This window comes from Trachurus japonicus, chromosome 12, assembly GCF_045865225.1.
Source record: "Trachurus japonicus isolate A0001 chromosome 12, Traja_1.0".
Lineage (NCBI taxonomy): Eukaryota > Metazoa > Chordata > Actinopteri > Carangiformes > Carangidae > Trachurus > Trachurus japonicus.
In genome coordinates, this window is record NC_140918.1 from 15,158,735 (window position 1) to 15,180,597 (window position 21,863).

General features: G+C 42.9%; 1 protein-coding gene across 2 annotated transcripts in view; it reads left to right on the forward strand.

Annotated features, from left to right (window-relative positions):
- The window catches only part of ric1 (RIC1 homolog, RAB6A GEF complex partner 1), a 35,385-nt gene extending 18,265 nt beyond the window's left edge, over positions 1 to 17,120 (forward strand). The window contains exons 4-27 of one of the 2 annotated variants that reach the window (XM_085793416.1): positions 871 to 978; positions 2,600 to 2,745; positions 3,265 to 3,401; positions 4,434 to 4,525; positions 5,167 to 5,255; positions 6,434 to 6,578; positions 6,699 to 6,747; positions 7,163 to 7,360; positions 7,466 to 7,678; positions 7,859 to 7,897; positions 8,329 to 8,439; positions 8,734 to 8,823; positions 8,922 to 9,082; positions 9,876 to 10,014; positions 10,114 to 10,230; positions 10,856 to 11,263; positions 12,066 to 12,377; positions 12,485 to 12,643; positions 13,484 to 13,620; positions 13,747 to 14,027; positions 14,135 to 14,347; positions 14,502 to 14,679; positions 14,948 to 15,136; positions 15,978 to 17,120. In XM_085793416.1, the coding sequence (XP_085649542.1) occupies positions 871 to 978; positions 2,600 to 2,745; positions 3,265 to 3,401; positions 4,434 to 4,525; positions 5,167 to 5,255; positions 6,434 to 6,578; positions 6,699 to 6,747; positions 7,163 to 7,360; positions 7,466 to 7,678; positions 7,859 to 7,897; positions 8,329 to 8,439; positions 8,734 to 8,823; positions 8,922 to 9,082; positions 9,876 to 10,014; positions 10,114 to 10,230; positions 10,856 to 11,263; positions 12,066 to 12,377; positions 12,485 to 12,643; positions 13,484 to 13,620; positions 13,747 to 14,027; positions 14,135 to 14,347; positions 14,502 to 14,679; positions 14,948 to 15,136; positions 15,978 to 16,287 (4,021 nt within the window). In that variant the 3' untranslated portion in view covers positions 16,288 to 17,120. The remainder of the gene's footprint in view (positions 1 to 870; positions 979 to 2,599; positions 2,746 to 3,264; positions 3,402 to 4,433; positions 4,526 to 5,166; positions 5,256 to 6,433; positions 6,579 to 6,698; positions 6,748 to 7,162; positions 7,361 to 7,465; positions 7,679 to 7,858; positions 7,898 to 8,328; positions 8,440 to 8,733; positions 8,824 to 8,921; positions 9,083 to 9,875; positions 10,015 to 10,113; positions 10,231 to 10,855; positions 11,264 to 12,065; positions 12,378 to 12,484; positions 12,644 to 13,483; positions 13,621 to 13,746; positions 14,028 to 14,134; positions 14,348 to 14,501; positions 14,680 to 14,947; positions 15,137 to 15,977) is intronic. The other variant, XM_085793417.1, reaches the window with a different exon arrangement.
- Positions 17,121 to 21,863: the final 4,743 nt, after the last annotated feature.

Genomic DNA, 21,863 nt, shown 5'->3' on the forward strand with positions numbered 1-21,863 from the left:
TTTTTTACCCTTTGAGTAATTTTTAGTGGCTGCAGTTTTACTTTTTAAGAGAGTTTTAAGTTCCTCATTACACCAAGAGTGGGAAACCAGAGTCGTCTCATCAGGTGGCAGCTGTCTGTCAGTGCAGCTGGAAAACAATGCCAGAAGAAGAAATACAAGAGCACTTCGCTGCCAAACCCTCTTAGGTAGAATTTGCTCATGTGTGACCAAATGTGTAATTTGCTGTGGATGGTTGATGAAAGCAGGTCGTGAAATTTTAGAGGCTAATCGCCGCAGCAGCTATAACGGCATTTTTGACGGGACAAATACACAACACAGTCAGAAGTAGATGTGAACCACCTCGAGGTTAAACCCATCCTGTATGTGGACCTGGCTGCAGGGATTAAGTGCATTGAGGTTGGGCACTGTTGGCTTTGCAATCCACCCCAGAGGTGTTTATGGGGTTGAGGTCAGGGCCCTGTGAAGGCCACTTTATTCCTGGGCCTCACTCGCTATGGCTGAGCCAATGAGGAGGCATGCTGTTGTCTACAATACCACTGTATACCACCTTCTCAAAACAATGGTATCCATCCAAACCATGGGAAAAATCACATTTCTGCAGGCGATACTGTGTTCAGTTCCACTGCATTGTGTCATTCAAGCATAAATGTATTGTGGATTTGTATGCCTTTGTGTCTGCACTGTGTGTGTGTGGACGTGCGCCTCTTGCATTCCTAGACAGCATACCAGCGAAGGTGGTGGGACAAGTCCAGGCACATCAGACGGAGCTCTTATCGGCCCTATGGGTTGTGGATGCAGGAGGTTCAGCACCTCTCTTCACACATCAGTAAAACTAATATACGTGCTTTATCAATGTGTTTGCTTGCACAGGGGAAGTCCTCGTGTGAAGGTAACCCCGGGTTACAAGGAGGAGCAATGTGCCCCCGCTCTGTCATTGGAGATGAAGAAGCCTGTGGATCTGGAGGCCCCCATCACCAGGTAGATGCTGCTCTCTTGTTGCCCTCAGTCTCTCTGGTTCAGTGTGTTTCTTCTTGTTGTGTCTGCCTCCTGCTTCACCCTGACTCTTCATCCTGCTTGTGTCATCAAGTTCATGCGCACCCAAACTGAAACTCACTGCGTGTCGCAACTCAAAGTTCTCCAGTAAACGAAGCAAACGTTATGTTTTGTTTACTTTTTCATGTACACAGTTGTCTCTCTTTTGAAATCAACGACAGGAAAAAAAAAAAAAAACGCTTGTTTTTCAGTATCTTTGACACAGATTCATGTTGTGCTGTACGTTTAAAGCCTGTAGCCTACTTCGACCTCCTGATTTGAAAGGCATTTACATTGTTTTTGTTCTGTCTCCCATGTGGATATTTAAAGAAATTCCACCATTGTTGTGGCTGCTACTCGCGACCCACACTTTGTGTGTCTGTGAAAGGCATTTGCCTCGGAGTAATGGCTCGAAAAATTCTCTTCTTTGTCTCATGGGAAGTCTGAGAAGAGTAGACAGGATGTGCCTCTCTGCTCTGTTAGTTGTAAACACAGAGTGAAACTGAGATATCAAGGATTCAAATCAGCCTCAGACATTTTCTGAACAAGTTTTTACACTCAAGAAGAAGTCAGCGTTCAGGTCGATCTGCAGAATTGCTATAATCCTGGTTAAACCATCAATTTTGAAGTTGGTATCACCGTTGCCAAACACTGAGAAATAACTAAAGGCTAAGCAACAACACTTGAGTCTGCTGGATGAGAGCAAGAGCCCAGTGTTATCTTGTTTTTGTCCTTTGTGGTTCTTGTAGTCTGTGAAAGTTTCAGTTGTTTTTTTTTAGTGTTTTTCTTCTTGTTTTTCGCTTTCCCTGCTTATCTCCCCCACATCTTTGTGTTGGTGAATGATGAGACCTGTCACGCCACCAGTTATCTGCTCAACTTTCTTTATTTCACTTTTTTTTTTGTTCGTCCCACGGTTGTATTGTGTGCGTCCTTCATGCCAGTGTGTTCATCTGTCACATCTCCTCTGTGCTGCCTGCACTAGACATTGTAGCTTAGATTATAGGGTAGTCAAGTGAATGAGAGCGCTCTGTCAGTGTTTCACAGGCACAGCTTGATGGTGCAGGAGATGAGTGGGTGTCCCCCGCTGTGAAAGTACCGTAAAAGTCACTCCCTCCTCCTCCTCTGCGCTTTTACACCCTTTGTCTCCCTGTGCTTGTCTCTCCTTTCTGACTCCTACTTTTCGTCCCTCGTTTGTCCCATTGTGTCACCGTCAGTCTTTGGCCCCTCGTACTTTTCGGGAAGACAATGAGGCGCTATGCACGCACACACAGACGCAGTTTGTTCTCTCGTGTGTTAGAAGACAGTAAGTCTTGGCACTGTCAGCGATGTGGCCTCATCACAACTGACCAGTAAAACCTTCAGGCCTCAGTCACAGAGGACACAGCTGGATGATGACTAGTCTACTGTTTTCTGACACTCTGCTGTTTGTTATCTTGTTCCCACTCCCCCTACACACACACACACACATGCATTTTTTTTTATTTATTTATTTTACTACCTATATACTATACCACATTTTAATCTTTTGAATCAAATCCCTTATTTCTGTGTGTCCTCTCCCCACCAGTCTGCAGTCCCTCCAGGAGGACTTGCTGGTGTGTACGGCAGACGGCTACCTCCATGTGCTGCACTGGGACGGCATAGGCAGCAACGGACGCAAAGCCATCTGCCTCACTACGATCCCCTTCTCACTAGACCTGCAGTCTGCTCGAGGTTTGACCCGTGATTCTAGTTGTCTGCAAACCACTTAAAGGGCAGTTCCAGGCAAATTCAACCTTAGTTTCCTAATATTTTAGGTCTAAAAGAATGAATCTGAAGATTTTCTCTTTAATTGCTCCTGTTATGCATCGCCACAGCAGCGTATAATGGGAGCGGACAGATCTTAGGCTGTTTAGGCTATTTACATCCAAAAAAACCACACTTTTTTGACAACGTCAGATGCTATTCAAACATACACAGAGGGGTTTGTTTACTACAAGAAAGTGGACTTGTTTGTTAATTAAAAAGAAAATCTTCCGATTCATTCCTTTAGACCTAAAATACCTAAAATGGGAAACTATAGCCTCAGGTTAAATTTGCCTGGAATTGTTTTGGAGTTGGAGAATACATCATCATTATTATTATTATTATTTTTTTTTACATAAGATGAACAACTTCATTCCAAAAGCATGCATTGTTTTATGTTCCTGTCATCAACTGCAGTCACTGATTCTGATTTGTTCCTGATTGTAGGTGGTCCCTCTCTGGACCTGGAGGGAGTGTACATCCATTGTATGGAGTATTGTGTGACTCTGGACGGCTTCGCTGTGGTTCTGAGCGACGGACGTCTGGGCTTTATCACACCGCTCAGCAACACCATCACTGCAGACGTAAGGACTCACTCACACACTCACTGATGTCTGACATGAGCACAGAGTTTCCTGAAGAGTAAAGGCAGGGTGGAAAACCTAAAAATGCAAAAAAAAAAAAAAAAAATTGTAACAACAAGTTTTGCATTGAAAATCTGGTATATTGTTACAATGCAAATCAGTATGACTTCATGACTACGTGATACCCCTTTTAAATCAATACAATCCCTGCCAGAATAAACACGAAAACATGATAACATCAATGATAACTCAGCTTTGTGTTTCTGTGAAGAAATTCAAAGTCCTGCTGCTCTTTTCACCGGGTAATGGAACCTGTAACTAAGTCGTATTTCAGGGTATTGGTGTGTGATTTATAGTTTGTTTGTGTAACACTCAAGGAACAGATGTAGTAGCTATTTGTAGAGGCCAAGGGAACACACTGTGATCTTCTCATATTGAGTGCAAGTTTTTAAGATTAGTGAGAGACCTGTCGATGCCCTCTCCAGTCTCAGTAAAGTTTGATTTAATGATGGCAGCAGCACCAGTTACCTCAGTGTTCCCAAAGAGCAGAGACGCACAGAACCACTTCCAGAGAAAAAAAAAAATCCTCACTGCTGATGCAACCTGTTCAAGTCAACAGTTTCTCATATTTTATAAATAAGGCTGCACGGTATTTTTTATTAATGCCATGAGACTATGATTCAGTACTGGGCCTGGAGCTATTACTTTATCTTGGCTTGATTTAAGCAGTGATGACTGAATCTACAGGATCGTTTTTCACAGTATTAATAAGTTGTTCTAAAATCTTGGATTGAATTTATGTTCTTGGAACTGGGACGTTGGTGTTGAGGTCATCATTATGTGTCCAGATATAAATGTTATACTAGGCGGTGGGCTAATAATGTGTATTCAAGTTTTATTTCGATTTACTGTAAGATATTAGTTGTGATTAATGGAAACGGCAGTTAAAACACATGGTGCTGACCTCCAACCGACACAATGCACATCAGTAGTTATTTGTAATTCATGAAGATTTTGTATGTGTGTGTCCAGCAGCTTCAGGGCGTCTGGGCCGCAGACGTCACGGACGGCACCTGTGTGGCCGTCAACAACAAGTACAGACTGATGGCCTTTGGCTGCGCCAGGTACGTGTCCGTCTGCATCTTTACAATGCAGCGTTGGGAAGTCAACATTGGCATGTTTGTTTGCAGAAGTGTGTTACAGGGATTGATTGTTGTCCGTGTGGTGTGTGTCCACTGTGAGAATCTGTCAGTTTGTGTTTGCAGAGGCTACCTAGTGTGTGCTTGTCAGAAACTCCTCACGGATTGTGCGATCTGCCAGCTTGGCAGGAACTCCTCATCCTCGCTTCTTTTTTTTTTTGCCTTATTGATACAACGCACACATTTCTTGTATTTACTGACTCAAAGTGCTGGGAGACTTTTGAACATTTTTGTGCACCTTTGAAATTACACTGCAGGTTACTCTTTGGTGCGATTTTCCACCACTAAATGAGCTTAGTGAACGAGTTTAGCTAACATATCAGTAGGCAGCAGCTGAGGAAAGTAATTTTAAGCCTCTGCAGTCACACACACACACAGTCCAAATAACTACCTAGAGCTTGTGCTGTTGGTTTAGGCGTATGTGCATGCATGCGTGTCCAAATGAATGTGCAGTCAAGGGCTGGGAGGAGTTCAGAGCTCGCCAAGTGTCACTCAGAGGTGTTGCTTCAAATTATAGCCAACGGTCACTTGCGCTGTTTTTAAAGTGTGTTTTGTTCTCATTGCAGCGGCTCAGTGCTGGTCTACATGATCGACACCACAACAGGATCCATGCAGCTCTCGCACAAACTGGAGCTCACCCCAAAACACTACCCAGGTAGCACCCATATGTCTCCCCCCTCTCTTTGTCTGTCTCACCCCTACACAAATTCCTGTTTGAGATAACTTGCATTCCTCCAGCTCTCTCTTGAGTATACATCTTAGCTCACATCTGTTTGAGCCAGATTTCTACAGTGGGATTTAAAGCCACAGCTCCACCTAGTGGTATGAGCCGTAAGCGTCACTCAATCTGTTTGTTTCCAGTTTATTTAGGGAGTTTAGTTTCTTGAGAACATGAAGAATGTTAGTTTAAGAACATATTTGTATCCAATATTTATCTATCTGACAGTGGGTGTTAAAACTGAGAGTTCAGTCACTTAAATTAACTTGAATTAATTCGTTTGAATTAGTTATTCCATCCATCCAATGTCTGCTGCTTATCTGTATCCAATTGGAAATGTTTTATCATTATGTCAATAGGATTTATGGGTGTAAACTGAGATGTACTGAAAACTTCATCCTAATTAATAATAAATCTTAAATGTAACTTGGTGAACCTTGGAGGAACCCTGGTCTTATCACTAACTAAGAGCACCAGTACAGTCTCACAGAGATAATACAAAGAGATAATAAACGTGTTCTGTTCCTCAAAAAGCAAAAATACAAGAGGCCTACTCCCAACAGGGAGAATCTCAGTTACTCTTTTTGTCCAAACCAAATCCTGTGTGAATTAAATTAGGTTTTATTAGAAAGCCATGCTCTAAAGCCATAAATCATGTGGACAGCTAAGCTACCATGCAAGAAGAAGAAAATGGCACAACTGCATTTAATTTCAGCAGTTTCTTTAGCTGCTGGAGTTTTTGTCATATTATATAATATCACTCATTAGGTGTTATTAAGAGATTTTTCTTCCAATAATCTTTGTTAAACACCAAATATTTATGATCTCAGCTAATTATTTAAAAAGATCTCTTCAAAACACAGCTGCAATGTGTGTGTTTTTTTTTTACAATATAAATTATAATCATTTCATTTTTCATTTCATGTCTTTATTTTGGGAAAAGTTGATATCACCTTGTTGGAACAAATAAACATAATAATACACAATGATTTCATATCCCATGGTCAGACAGGAGCAGGGAGAAGATAAATCAATAACTCAATAACTGAAACACAACATTTACCAAGTTGTTCTGAACTCTCATCATGACTGCTCTGATTTCTCCACCTGTTCAGACATCTATAACAAGACGGGTCCAGTCAAGCTCATCTGTTGGTCACCTGACTACAGCGTTGCCATGGTTACATGGGAGTGTGGCGGCTTATCACTATGGAGCGTCTTTGGAGCTCACCTCATCTGCACTCTGGGAGAGGACTTTGCGTGGGTGGACACACACACACACATACAGATTTGTACTCATACACTCTAATCCAATTCATTTTGAACTTCTTTTTTTATATATATATAAATAATTTTTTGCATTTTGTGTTTTCCCCTCAGGTATCGTTCTGATGGTACCAAGAAGGAACCCATTAAAATCAGCTCTATGGTTAGTAATGCAGTAATACTGTCCCTAAAAAACAAAAATAAAAAACTCTTGACTCTGTGGAGAATATTGAAGCGATGTTAGGCCACATAGATAATTAAAGTAATTGAAATATTCATAAAGGTGAATCAGAGTCAAGGCAGATGTTTGGGAATTGGTCATGTTTTGTGGCTAAAACTCAATCCCCACTCAGCCGTGTTATTAACGAACAGCTGCTCATTGAAATGGAACAGAAGCAACACAGCCTGAGCACCATTAATTAATTACATCTGCTCAAATTAGAACAATGAGCTTTTCCTTCCTGGCTTTTTGCTTATTAAAATGCTTTTTTCTTAATATCGGCAGGTGTGTTTGTTTTGCTGCTGTTGTTTTTTTTTCCCACCGTTGTTAATACTGAAACACACTCTGCCCTTTTCAGAGCTGGGGAGCAGAGGGCTATCACCTATGGGTGATCCCTAACAAACAGGAGAGGAGGAGGCAGGAGGAGCAGCAGCAGCAGCAGCAGCAGGAGGAGGAGGAGGAGGAGATGGTCGAACCTCCTCCTCATTCCTCCCTGCAGGCCGGCATACTGCAGTTTCACTTCATCAAGAGCGCCCTCACAGTCAACCCATGCACGGTGAGAGGAATGATGAAAACACAACATCTATTTGGTGTACACACACACACACTTAGAAACACATTAAACATTCATGCTCTGTTTGCTGCTCTCTCGGCCCCACAGAGTAACCAGGAGCAGGTGTTACTCCATGGTGAAGACCGCCTCTACCTGACCTGTGGTGACCCCACGCAGGTCCACAACTCCTCTGACTCTCACCCGCACACTCACTTACACCCACACGACAGCAGCCCGCTGCACCACCCCCCCAACCCCGAATCCTCTCTCTCTCAGGGACTCAGCACTTTACTGGGACACAAGCACTGGCACGTGGTCCAGGTGAGGAAGAGCAGTCATCACACCTGGTTAGATGGGATTAACACATTGATGAAGCAACGAGTTTACTGCTGATGTTCAAAAATGTCGCACAAGCAGGCTACCATAGAAGTGCAGCCTCAAGCTACCTTTTTTTTTTTTTTTTTACATTTTGTCAAATTCTTTGCTTTTGTTTTTCCCCAGATTCACAGCACATACCTAGAGAGCAACTGGCCTATACGGGTAAGTGAAAATATGTGTTACCTACCTAATTGACTAGGTCAAGTGTCAGGGAAGTTATTCAGGTAGTTATTTCAGAAACAAGTGTAAAATTGTGTTTCAAACACGTTGACATGTGTTAACACAAATGGGGCAACACAAACATTAACTGCAGTTATCATTTCAACCAGGGCACATGTGTGCCAAGCTGCTGCAGTAGCAGTAATGTTGACAAAGGAAATAAATTGTGTTGCCACCACAAGTGTGTTTTTTACAAGGTCACGGACCTGTAAAGCCTATTTTACATCATTTATGGCTGCACGATCAAACAAACTTGACTTATTATAGCATTATACTGATGGTCAATATAAACTGTCAACACTGTGATGAGTTTTCTTGGTGTGTTTGTATTCTTTGCTAACACAAACAAGTAATGTTTGTGTGTGTGTGTCCAGTTCGCAGCCATAGACACGGCAGGCCAGTGCATGGCTGTAGCAGGGAGGCGGGGCTTTGCACACTACTCCTTGTACACAAGGAAATGGAAGCTGTTTGGAAATATCACTCAGGTATGTGATGCTGTACCCAATGACCCTCTGTGAATGTTATGAGTGGGATTACCAATGAACATCTGCTGACTGGAGACTGATTTTCATTTTGCTCAGGATGTATTCCTTCTTCATAACCACTACAATAGAAATACCTCAGTGCAAAACATGCTTCTCTATCACAGACCAGAATTATTGGTGACATATTTTTAGTCAGTCAAAATATTATCAGCATCTACTATATTAGACAATATTCCCAGTTTGTGTTTTGTCAATAAGTGAATAATGTTACTCTGTGTTTGTATTTGTGTGTAGGAGCAGAACATGACGGTGACTGGAGGTCTGGCTTGGTGGAAGGACTTTGTGGTGGTGGCCTGCTATAATTTTATCGACCAGCAAGAGCAGGTGAGACAGAAGCGCCGCTCATGTCTCCAATATGACATGATTTTAGTTGCGTTGGTCTCATTCTCTCTCTTCTTTTTTTGTCCCACTCTTGACACTAGTTGAGGCTTTATCAACGTTCATCCAACCTGGACAACGCCTTCGCCTCGGTCACTAAGCTGCACTCGGACACCCTGCTGCTCAACGTCTTCAGAGACATGGTCATCCTGTTCAGAGCCGACTGCTCCATCTGCCTCTATAGCATTGAAAGGAAGAACGACGGGTGGGCTCCTATTTTTTTTTATTCACAAAACATAGGATAGAATAGTTTCTCCTTTTGCTTTTACATCTTATATGGTTATTTACTGTAGTTTCAGATTTTCAAAGTCAGGATTGGCTAAAAATAATTCACCTGTAAGATCTCAAGCTTTGAGTACTTCAAACAAATCCTAGTACCACTTAAAGCTGCCAGTATAATTTCTAAACTGTTCTGCACATTCAGCAGTTTCTTCCGTTCACACACTAACACACAACGCATGGGAAATCCCTGGCACCAGCAGAATACCGTTAAGTAATAGTGTTACCCAGCTGCATTTTCCCCTGAGAAAAGAAGCTTTGGGTTAAAACTACTGACCTAAACACCATCACATGACAGAACTGGGCCTCAGCTTTATGTCTGACATAGTTTGTCTGGCCGGTCTCAGAACATCAAAACATTGTATGAACTACAGTTTGATCATGCTTATAATTGGTTTTAGTTTATTTCAATGTCTTTCCAATGAGGCACATTGAGTAAATTTAATTGGGGATCCAACCTGAATAAAATATTTCAGTTTCCTCTGATCTATCGGGTTCTTTGTCAGCGTTTCGAGACATTGTCAAAGAAAATGAGTTTCTCCTCAGCAGTCAGATGTTTTCACCTCTCAAACTTTAAGCTTTTTCAAGCTCCTCAGAGTTAAAATATTCCTCCAACTCTTTGTTTTATTGTCCTCCTCATGCATTATGTACCTTTATCTAAAAGTCTTAATGCTGCTCTGACAGATAGTGTGTGTGTGCACTTATGCTTAATATTCCAGTCCAAACCCATCGGCCAGCGTGGAGTTGCTGCAGGAGGTGTCGATGTCTCGCTACATCCCCCACCCGGCCCTCGTGGTGTCTGTCACACTCACGTCAGTGCGCACAGAGACTGGCATCACATTGAAAGCCCCGCAGCAGGTAACACAGGAGAAGTTCCACACATAACACACACACACACAACACACCAAGTCTATGTGGTGCAGATCCATTCATGTTTTATATGTGTGTCTTTTTCAGGCCTGCATGGCAGAAAGCATCATGTTGAATCTGGCTGGCCAGTTGATCATGCTACAGAGAGACCGTTCAGGACCGCAGGTACGAGAAAAGGAGACGCCCGCTAATAACAAGAAGCTGGTGAGTGGATTTTCCGACTTTTAACCTTTTACCTATCAGTAATCAATCAGCACTTTAGGAAGGTTGAAAGATTAAGAGACTAATCACTAATTATCCAATCCAGTCCACTTTATTTATGTAGCACATTTTCAAAACATAGAAGTTTACCAAAGTGCTGCACAGTGATTAACATACAGAACATAGACCACAAAATTAAGAAAACACGTGATAAGAATAAAAAAATAAGTAAGAGCCATAGAAGGACAGCCGGATCAAAAATACAATAAAATGAGAATAAAAAGACATACAAGAACAGAGATCGCAAAACTCTCATGCTTAAAAGCCAAAGAATAAAAATAAGTTTTAAGACGGATTTAAAAGTAGATGGGGTGAGGGACATTTTTATTTCTAGTCGTAGTTCATTCCACAATTTAGGAGCCACCACAGAAAATGCTCAATCACTTTGCGTCAACTTTTGGGGACGACGAGGAAGAGCTCAAAGATCAGCTGAGCTCAGGGATCGTGAGGGAGTGTAGATATTTTAAAAGAAAAGCAGTGTAATTCTTTTAAAAGCAGCATGTTTAGTGAAAACTGTTTTGCATATTTGTGAAGGATTCCCTGTTAACAGTCTCTCTTTCTCCTCCAGCTACCATTCTGTCCTCCTGTGGTGTTGGCCCAGTGTGTGGAGAACGTGTGGACCACCTGTCGCTCCAACAGGAAGAAGCGCCACCTGCTGGAGGCGCTGTGGCTGTCCTGCGGAGAGGCGGGCATGAAAGTCTGGCTGCCGCTGTTCCCCCGAGACCACCGCAAGCCCCACTCCTTCCTGTCCAGACGCATCATGCTGCCCTTCCACATCAACATCTACCCTCTGGCCGTGCTGTTCGAGGACGCCCTGGTGCTGGGGGCGACCAACGAGACGGTGCTCTACGACGGGCTGCAGGGATCCTCGGAGCCGCTGGAGGCGCTGTTCCCCTACTGCACCGTGGAGAGAACCTCCCAGATCTACCTCCACCACATCCTTAGGCAGCTGCTGGTCCGCAACCTGGGCGAACAGGTATGTGGAGCCTCATGTCTCGTCATGTCGGCTCATCGAAGAAGTGTTGTGACACCAAATAATCAACACAGATACACCAATCCTTCAGCTCTTTTTTTTATTGAAATTATCAAGACATTACCATTAAAAACAAAGTAATCTTTAATTAATCTTGCTTTATTCTACTTTATTTTATATTTTTCTTTCTGTCATTATAGTCTCCGTCTCCTTTGTTGTACCATAACTGTTACTATGTGTATATATGATGAATATGATTCTGTACATGATTTTGAATGAAACTTAAATAAAAACAAAAAATAAAAAGTAAAAAACAAACAAACAAGTAATCAAGCTTAACATATTCAGAAGATCATCTCGAACATACAATGCAAGCACAAAATAATGATGAAAGATGAGAGCAGTACATACAAACTAAACAATTACAATCAGCATCCTCACATCACTATCCATGAGTTGTTTCCAGTTGTTTCTTTCTCTTTGACCTCATCGTCCAGAATGTCCATTTTAATCCTAAACTTTAGCTCTGACAAGAAAATGGTCATTCTGTCGGTCTTACAAAGTCTTTCAGGTTGGTCCTTGTAGCTTATCCAATTTTTGAAAATTGACCACTTTGCAATTGTTAGAATTAGGTTTTTAATATATCTATTGTCTTGGGGTATATCAAGACCCAATGACAAATTCACAACAAATCCTAGTTTCACATGAGACATCAGATCAACAACCTGTTCCCAGAAATGACCCATGTTTTTACACCATTATATAAAATCCTTCCTTCAGCTCCCTCATGTTTCCTCTCCCACAGGCTCTGATGCTGGCTCAGTCGTGCGCCTCCCTCCCCTACTTCCCTCACGTCATGGAGCTGATGGTGCACGTGGTTCTGGAAGAAGAGGCGACGTCGCGGGAGCCCATCCCCGACCCCCTGCTGCCCACCGTGGCCAAGTTCATCACAGAGTTCCCCCTCTTCCTCCAGACCATCGTCCACTGCGCCAGGAAGACGGAGTACGCCCTGTGGAACTACCTGTTCGCTGCCGTGGGAAACCCCAAAGATCTGTTCGAGGAGTGTCTCATGGCTCAAGACCTGGACACAGCAGCCTCCTATCTGATCATACTGCAGGTTCGTCTGTCATCAGATATTTTCAGCCGTAGCTTCACTGTTTAGTATTCTCACGTTAGCATCAAATCCTCACCACCTCCAACTTTTCTGTGCCTCCTCCTGTGAAGAACATGGAGCTCCCAGCAGTGAGCCGGCAGCACGCCACCCTTCTCTTCAACACGGCATTGGAACAGGGAAAGTGGGACCTCTGCCGGCACATGATCAGATTCCTCAAAGCCATCGGCTCAGGGGAGATGGAGACTCCGCCCCCGACACCCACAACTCAGGTGAGCAACTTTAAAGCCGGGGTAGGCAGGATTCGTTTTGAAAACAAGCCTACAGCTCTGGGTATCTTTGACCAATCAAATCTATTCTGGTCTGGGGGTTCCTGATTGGTGGAAGGGCCGGCCCCTCAACCAATCAGGAACCCCAGACCAAAATAGATACAGAGACATAGAGAAACACTGTGATCACCCCAAACAAACAGACCTTTCCTTACTGATAGCTGAATGGGAAAACACATGTTCTTAAAACAAGTTTATATTTTGTTTTTAAAACAAATCCTGCATATCCCAGCTTTAAATCCTCTCAAGATTTATTTTCTCTTTTCTTTGACAGTGGATATAGAAATCACGCATGACTTTCAAAAGGTTCAGAGCTGTCATAACTTAGGTCAAAATCCACTTTCAGACACATGAATCTGAAATGTCTATTTACACACGTCCTCATCTGCTCACATTTTTTTAAAGCAGCCATTTTCAGCTTTTCTGAAGTTGCTGTTAATGTGTGTTTACAAGAAATCTTCCTCCTGTGGCTCAAAGGGGCAAATTGGATTTTAAAAAGTCATATCTGGTACAAAATCAGTGTTTGATTTGCTATTGTTTGAAGCGAAACCCCCTGTTGTAAGAGCAGTGCACATATATTAATTAATCATGTTCATAACATCATAACAACACAAGAGGTGTTTTGACATTTAATAACAATTTAGCACAAATAAATAAATGACTCATGGGACCAACGGAGCACAGGCCGACTCTGTTGGCAGAAATAAACTCTACTTGACGCGTCCACTATTATTTTATAAACATAATAAAACAAAGTGTGATGATGATGTGTCTGTGTGGCAGGAACCCAGCTCAACCGGAGGCTTTGAGTTCTTCAGAAATCGCAGCATCAGTTTGTCTCAGTCTGCAGACTCCATCACCACGGGAAAGTTCAACCTGCAGAAGACCTTCAGTATGCCGGCTGGACCCTCGGCTAAAGGGTACGGACACACAAACACACACACAGTCGAGATTGTGAATGGCTACAGTTCTGTTTTATTGACAATTCTCTCTCGCCTTTTCTTTTTTTCTCTCTTTTCTCATTTGTCCGAATCGCTTCCTGACAGTCGGGAGGTGGAGTGCGCAGAGAACATGTACATCGACATGATGCTGTGGCGTCACGCCCGACACCTCCTGGAGCAGGTGCGCCTCCGCGACCTGGGCTGCTTCTCGGCGCAGCTGGGCTTCGAGCTCATCGGCTGGTTGTGCCGCGAGCGAAACCGCGTGGCCCACGTCGACGATTTCGTCTCGGCGCTGAAGAGGCTCCACAAGGATTTCCTCTGGCCGTTCCCCGTGAATCCGGCGGGAAGCCTCAGCTCGCCGCTGAAGAACGGACGGTGTCGCACAGGTGAGCGACGGGCTCCAGGTAACACAGGAGCTGCATACGGAAAGGGAAACTCACCGGAAGTCGTAGATTTGAACCAATAAGTGATCAATTCTTGTGTTTTCTTGAAGTGCTGACCACTCGGCTGCTGAAGTCGCAGTCGGCCGACAGTCTGCTGAACAGCGACATGGACACGGCGCCCCCTCAGGCGGCCCCCACCAACCACAACTGGCTGGACAGGCTGGGGCAAAGGGCCAAGGACATGGACACGGCGTCCTCTGCTCACTCCAACCAGCACTCGCCGCAGACACACGACGCCTTCCTGTCACTGCTCACCAACAAAGGTAACGGTAAACCCCGTCCTCGTCTACAGTGACTCTCTTTTGTCTGCGTCGGTGTTTGGATCTTATCTGCTCGTGTTGTCTGGTTTAGTGTAATTAGTGTTTTTGTGTGTCAAGCTTTAGTCCTAACTTTGTCTTCCATTAATCGTCCCTCTAGTGGAGGAGTACAGCATCGGCTCGGCCACAGACTTGACGGAGACCAGCTCAGTGGTGGACGGTGACTGGACGATGGTGGATGAGAACTCGTCCACTCTGAGCCTGAGCCAGGCCGAGCTGGAGCACATCTCCATGGAGCTGGCCAACAAGGGCCCGCACAAGTCACAGGTGCAGCTCAGGTGAGTCCACTGTTGTCTCTTTTACTGAGCTGAGCTTTTTAGAAACAGCATTAGAAAAGTACAGAACATACAGAGTATATAATTTGAGCGAGTCGTGCAATAAATAAAGCAGATCCAGTGGTTGTCCGAATTAGATTGTTTCCTGCAGCTCTGATTTTTCTTCCACACATCTCCAAAAGAGTTGCCAGATCTTATAAAATGTCGCCAGATGAACCTCGTAGTGTACGTTTTATCTTTTTCTGACGCTGTGCTTCTCTGTGTGGTTCAGGTATCTGCTCCATGTGTTCATGGAGGCGGGCTGTCTGGAGTGGTGCGTCGTGATTGGTTTGATCCTGAGGGATGCAAACGTGATCAAGCAGGTGATCGGTTTCCTGGACAGTCCAGAGGTTCCCCAGGAGACGGTGCAGAGCGTCCGAAACGGCTTATTGGCTGTGGACTCGTGGGCCTCCACTGACTGGTGGGTATCACAGATGGGAATGCTTTCATTATTGTTACAGTCGAAGAAATAAAATAGAGATGAAGAATGTGTATAGACAACGTTGCACTAACCTTTGCCTCTCTGTGTTTGTTTTTTTTGTTTTTTTTTAATGAAACAGGCAATGACATACAAATTAAATTACATACAATGTAACACCACCGACAAGAACAAACAATCAAAACAAAACAGGACAGAAAAAGGTTAAAAACTAAACAAAAAGGATATAAACATACGAAAACTAGATTGACTGTTACTACTTGATCAAACCTACATTTTTCCCATATTTTGTTTTGCTTGCGATTTGTTGCGATTATTTTTTCCAAAAGAAATTGGCTTTCACACTTAATTTTAAAAAAAATTCAAATTCAAGTTCCTTTTTGATTGGGCCTTAAATATAAATATTTTACCCAAAAGAATAATTGTGTTGACCATCTGCAGGCAATCAAGTACCCCCAACAAAAGTATTTAGCAGTGTAGATTCAAAGTTAATATTTAGCCAGTTTAGAATATCTAATCACAATCTGACTATATATGGACAATAAAAAAATAAATGTAGCTGATCCTCCACTTCTTCATTGCAAAATGTACATAATGATGAGTGGACAGCGTTGAAAATATTCATTTGTTTATTAGTAGCAATAATTCTATAGAAAAGCTTACTTCGCAAAGTTCTAGAGTATGAATCAATTGATGTTGTACAAATAGAACTGAAAAAAATATACATAATTTTATTTATCTTATTTTTGGATAACCATTTAAGAGTTTTTGTAACTGGGGCAGTTTTTTAATATTCTCTCCTCTCTCCCTCCTCCGTTTCCAGCCTGGGATACAAACCCTTTCTCAACCTGATCCAGCCGCAGCTGCAGCAGCTGTTGGACTCGTCGCCCGAGCAGGTGCAGCCCGAGGCCTTCCAGCCCACCAGCCAGAGCTCCAAGCTGGGCGGCCCCGAGGGGCTGGGCAGCGCCGCCGTGGCCCGTCCCGAGGACAGCAGAGGAGCGGCGGCCCCCCTCGGCCTCCCCTCCCTCGAACCTGCTGGAAGCTTCTCTCGCCCGCCCTCCGAGGACTGTCCCCCCGAGCAGACGGAGGAGCAGGGAGACGAGGAGGGAAACTACGACTGCACCTTGTCCTGAAGCCAGCAGCCTCCTCTGGACTCTGTAAACCTGTGAACTTTGCCCCACCAACACCTGGAGGGAAAAGAAGAGAGAGGAGGGACGGCAGCAACAGCAGCGGCTGACTGGAAATAGACTTTATTTTTGAGTGTATGTGCGTGCGTGCGTGTGTGTTTGTGCGCGTGTGTGCACAGAAAGTACCTCTCCTGCAGGTTCTTACAGTCAGTATTACCCACTCGTTTAAGATTCGCCCCCTTTTGTGTTGACTTGAGAGCCCCCTGTGGATCCGGAGAGCTCCAGACGAGCCCGACTGGCACAAAGACGTCACAGCACAACCAGAGACAGGGTTCAGTCTGACAGCTCCTCTTTTAACCGGCCTCGCTTTACCTAAAGGTCACCTGTGTCAGACGGCTGTGAGGTTTGGAAGCTGTAGAGCAGCACAAGAAGGCACCGAGCTTTTCTATTCCAAAAAAACAGATGTTTCATTTGTCTTTTTTTTTTTTTTTCTTCGCAAATCAGAGACAGAAATCTCTCTCCCCTTTACTCTCCAAACAAAAAGCTCCATTGTTTCCCCTCAGTTAATCCAAACAGCTCAAGAATCAGTTCAAAGACAAAAAAAATCAAATAAACCCGAGTGTATTCCATCACAGTATCACGCTCCGTCGCTATCCTAAGTTAGAACAAAGCTCCAGTCGTGAACCGTTGGCAGGATGCACTGAAGTGTGTCTCTGTTTGTGTGCACGAGAGGCGTTTTCATACTTTCATACCTCATATGATTTCAAAAATATTTTGTGATACCCTTTTTTCAGTGTACAAGATAACATTATTTTTCTATCACTTTACACCTCGTCCCTGGAAAAAGGAAGAAAAACAGCTCATGTTGTGAAATCTCGAGGATTTCTAAGGTTGTGTAGTGCAGACTGGTTTCTTACCTCTGTTGATGTTTTCTTCATGCGACCCCTTGGTGAAACAAAGCAGATCAGTGTTTGTGAGGTGAGCGGAGTCACAGCTGTAGAGGGGGATGAAGGTTCATGCTATGAAAAACCAAATCATACAACTTTATCCAGCTTTTTTTCCTTTTTTTTTTTTTTTTTTTCAAACATGTCTGGGTGAGTTTCAAGATGTGTTTCCGATCGTGAATATTGTTCCTTAAGCCATCCTTTCACCCATCCCTCGTTTCGGTCGTGTTACCACTGATGCGTCAGCGTCCGTCTCTGAAAAAGAGGATGACGCTGGTGTCATCGTTCGTTGCCTTGGCTGCGGTTGTGTAACGGAGGAGCTGTTGCGTAATTTAACCTTCACCATCTGATAAGGACTTCACATTTCGTCCAGTCCCCGCGTGCGCATCCCACCCCTGAACCGCCTCCAGACGACGACAAGCGATCTGACTGCATGCGTTTTGTTTGCCTCTGTGTGGGTTTCTGAGTGCGTGTACCACATCGTATTGATACTGTGTTGACATGTTTGGTGACTTTCATCACATGGAATAGATTTTTATTGTATTAGCCATCATTATTGTTATTATTATTTATTGGCATTATAGCTCAATGATCATTGATGAGTTGATACCTGAAGATGTGCTTGGTTTGTTTTTATGACGGATAACAAACATTTCCCCCCTTTTTTTCCTTTTTTTTTTGTTTAGTTAATCAAAAAGTCATGTATTGGCTCTCTACCTTAAGCACTAAAAGGTTTATTCACAGATATGTCAGTATTATGTTGTGCAATGTATTGAAATGTTACTCAGCTTTATTTTTTATGTTCACTATTTTCTTTTCTGTTTATTTTTTTCTCTCCCCCCAATCTGTTTGCTTTTACTTTTTTCACAATAGACCAAATCATATTTTTAGAGACAAATCCCAGCTCTCTTGTCGGTTTGCGTACAAGACGAGTCGGGCGTGGTATCTGTTGAAACATAAGACTCTTTAAGTGGTTTCTGTTTTTACGACTTGCCTGTATTGTCAGAACACTCTCTATTCACAAAAGGGCAAAAAAAAAAAAAAAGCGAGTCTGCGGCGCTGCGCTGCTGTCCCGTCTCCACTCTGAACAAGCCTACAGCTCCACTACGCTGCTCCGCTGTAAGCTTTACTTGACTTGAAAACGGTTAACTTGATGAACCAAAGACTTTTACGTCCAGAGGCCTTCTGTTTGATTGAGCGCTTGAGTCATTATGCAGAGGGAACAAAACCTCACACACACACACACACATATATATATCTATCTACCCATCCCTCTCAATGGAAACACAACCATCGATGCTCAAACTAATGCTGACGGCATATGAGACAATTTCCTACGGAAATGAATATTGCAGATATTTTCTGGGTTCCTTCTCTGCAGGCTAAGGAGCGGTCGGTCAGGTGTGTCTTGTGGTACTCGGGTGTCACGTTCACTCAGAGGTGGACGGCGCTCCCTCCCTCCTGTGTACAGTTTTAAAGAAAAAAAAAAGTATTGCCTGTTTCCTGACTCGGAGTAGAGTTTTTATTCCAGGGGCAGGAGCAGCAGACATCCTCAATGCAGTGTAAAGATACTCTCTTGTACATTTGCCTTTTCTACTCATGTTTGGTTTTCTACTTCATTTTTTTTCCTTGTACATAAAAAACCAATAAATTATTTTTAAAAATGGTTCATTTGCCATTATTGAGAACAGCTGAATCCCACTGTGACCTGATTTGGTAGTTTGGCTACTATGTAAATCCAATGACACGATGAAACGTTAATGTAATAAGCATTTTAATTGCTGTACAGCTGCTAATTTAATTCAAGCTTTTTGCATAATGTAAAATCATCCCATCCATTCAAGAGATGGAAACCCTGTTACCCAGATCGATCCCAATAATCCCAGTCACAAGTCACATGGATCACTTAATTCCAACTAACAGACATATATAAGCATTAGAGGAAAAAAAAGAAAAAAAACATAACAGCAAGACAGCAGTTCAGAAGAGAAACTGTTACAGTAAAGTGTCACATCAATCACAAAAAAATGAGAATGATCAGCATTGTTTATTTAAAAAAAACTAATCTTAATTTAACTGAACCTCTAAAAGAAACAGACAAAAGACAAGATGTTGGAGAAAAAAAAAACAGAACAGTTCAGGTAACAAAAACAAAACCCTTAAAAAACATCCTTCAACAAAAGGCATTAAGACATTCTAGCGTGTTTGCTGGAATAGATTTCAGTTCGGTTGTTTATTTCTTAAGCTGATATGAACGTTATTGTGAATGATTGTTATTTTTTTTACTATCGTCTTACATGTGATGAAGGTAAAGCTACGTTCAACAACAACAACAAAAAAAACACTGCAGTGCTTGGTCAGGGCTCTCAGTCCAAACCGAGATGCATGAATACGTAGGTTAGATCCTGTCTGCACAGTAACAACTGACGTTCACTTCATCCTAGATGTAGTTGTTTTTATTAAAGTGAAGCTGTCGAGCAGGTGCTCAGTGTACGCTGTAGTCTGGACAAAGAGGGAAGGAGCACCGCCGGCGTAGGATGAGCCATTTCACAGCATTTTTACGTCAAACGTCCCCCTGTCATCCCATCTAATGTTGTAACTATAACATAACAAAAAAAAATCCAAGTTCAATTTCTGCCTCTGGTCAGTTACCGTAACTCTGGTTGCTTTTAAGTCTTTTCAGCCTCTTAACAAAAACAACAGTAGGCCTACGCCACTTAACAGATTTTTTTTGTTTTTAGAAAAATATTATTTTACATTTGTTAATAAAGCTTTTTTTTCTCCCATAGACGTTCTGTATTTCAGTATGACAGAATAGATGCATTTTCTGATGCCACTTCAAATCTGTTTCCCATGCACTGCACCGCACAGCCAGACGTGCACACACACACACACACACACACACACACATAGAGCAGTGTGGATGTGTGTTAGCTGGAGGTCCTTTTCAAATACAGTCTAGATCAGCAGTTAAGACTTTCCTCTAATGCCGGCTTGTTATTCTCAGGTGCCTCCTCATCAGACGTTCAATCAAAAAGACTGAAGATAAAATACCGTCTTTAAAAAAAAAAAAAGTCTGGCGTGTCTCCTGACTAGAAAAAAAACAAAAATGCAGTTTAGAAACTCAAGACTGTCATGTGAGATGATCTCGATCACAGTGCAGGACACGCTCGTCCAGCTGTGCAGTATGAGGAAGAGACACCTGTCAGACTGACTGGTCTCTGTGTGTGTGTGTGTGTGTGTGTCTGTTTCTGTCTGACTCCATTACTAAACAGCTGTGGAGCAGCAACATCTGGCACAGAAATAATTGAAAACATTAAAAAAAAAGTACCACACTGGTGTTTTAGCACCAGATTATCTACTATAGATCACTTCGGTTGCGTTAAACAGCGGGTCTGCTTTTATTTTGAAGGATCTATTGTGGTAAAGGGTAGAAAAAAACTAACAAAACAAAAAAACTACACAGCTAAGGTCCTTTTGAATGAGCCAAAATATCAAAATTCATACATTTTCTGATTGATGGGTCATCACACTGCAGTCAGCTGATAAGATCATCTGGCTTCTGACCACAATATTGCACCGTGTTGCAATCTCTATCTGCTGAGCAACATCACGTTGTACTTCTGAAGAATCCCTGTCACTTCCTGTTTCTGAGACCTGACTCTCAATCTGACTCTGTGTCTGATTTGGCCGCCGGCTTTTATTGTTGCTTTGCTGTGATTTTTTTTGTTGTTTTTTTTTCCTTTCGTTTCGTTAACGCAAAATGCATAAAAAGAAAAATAGAGCATAGTCGGACAATCTGTTTTTATCAAATTGCCAATGTGCTATTATTGAAGGCTGTGATGGATTTGAGGAAATGCTGTACAGTGTGGCACTTGATAGCTTTTTAAGACCAGTGAGACGTCGGGGTGTCCGTGACAGTAAACATTTTGTGTGTAGTCTTTGGAAGCGGAACTTTTTAAGGCCTCCGTCATGTCAGTATTTCTTATCTGAAGCCGGACGGACGACGTGGACGAGGACGGGGGAGAGGGAGGGGGGGGGGACACACACACACGCAGCTGGGTGTGACACAGAGTGGACAAAAGGCGATAACTTGACCTCCTAAGTGCAAATAATCTCCCAACTTTTTTCCATTGCACACACACACATGGAGGGAGCCGAGACGTCCTGACGACCAATAAGCAGCTATGTGATGATGGTTTTTTTTTTCTGTGTGTGTGTTTGTGTTTCAACAGGTTGTCATCAGTGTGTCGGACCTGATCCTGATTCTCTGATAGGACAGCTATGTGATGCATCTTTCAAGACAAAAAAAACAAAACAAAAAACAGATCTAGCCCATACACACACACACACACAATAATCTCTCTGTTAATAGTCATTCTGCGTTAGTTAAATATTCTCAAAATCTTTCCTGCAATAACATTCAAACCAGTCTTTACAAGACCATTAATGACTCTTAGCTCGACGTCGGACACGGACAAGTTTTTGATCATCATGGAGGTAGTGGTGAAAATGACTATATAACGTTCACTATGGGAGTCCGCAGTGTGAGGTGGACACGTGTAAAACAGTTCATACTAACTGGAATTGTAGTCGTGATACTTGGGTTATGGACAGTAAAGATGCAGCTCCGATAAG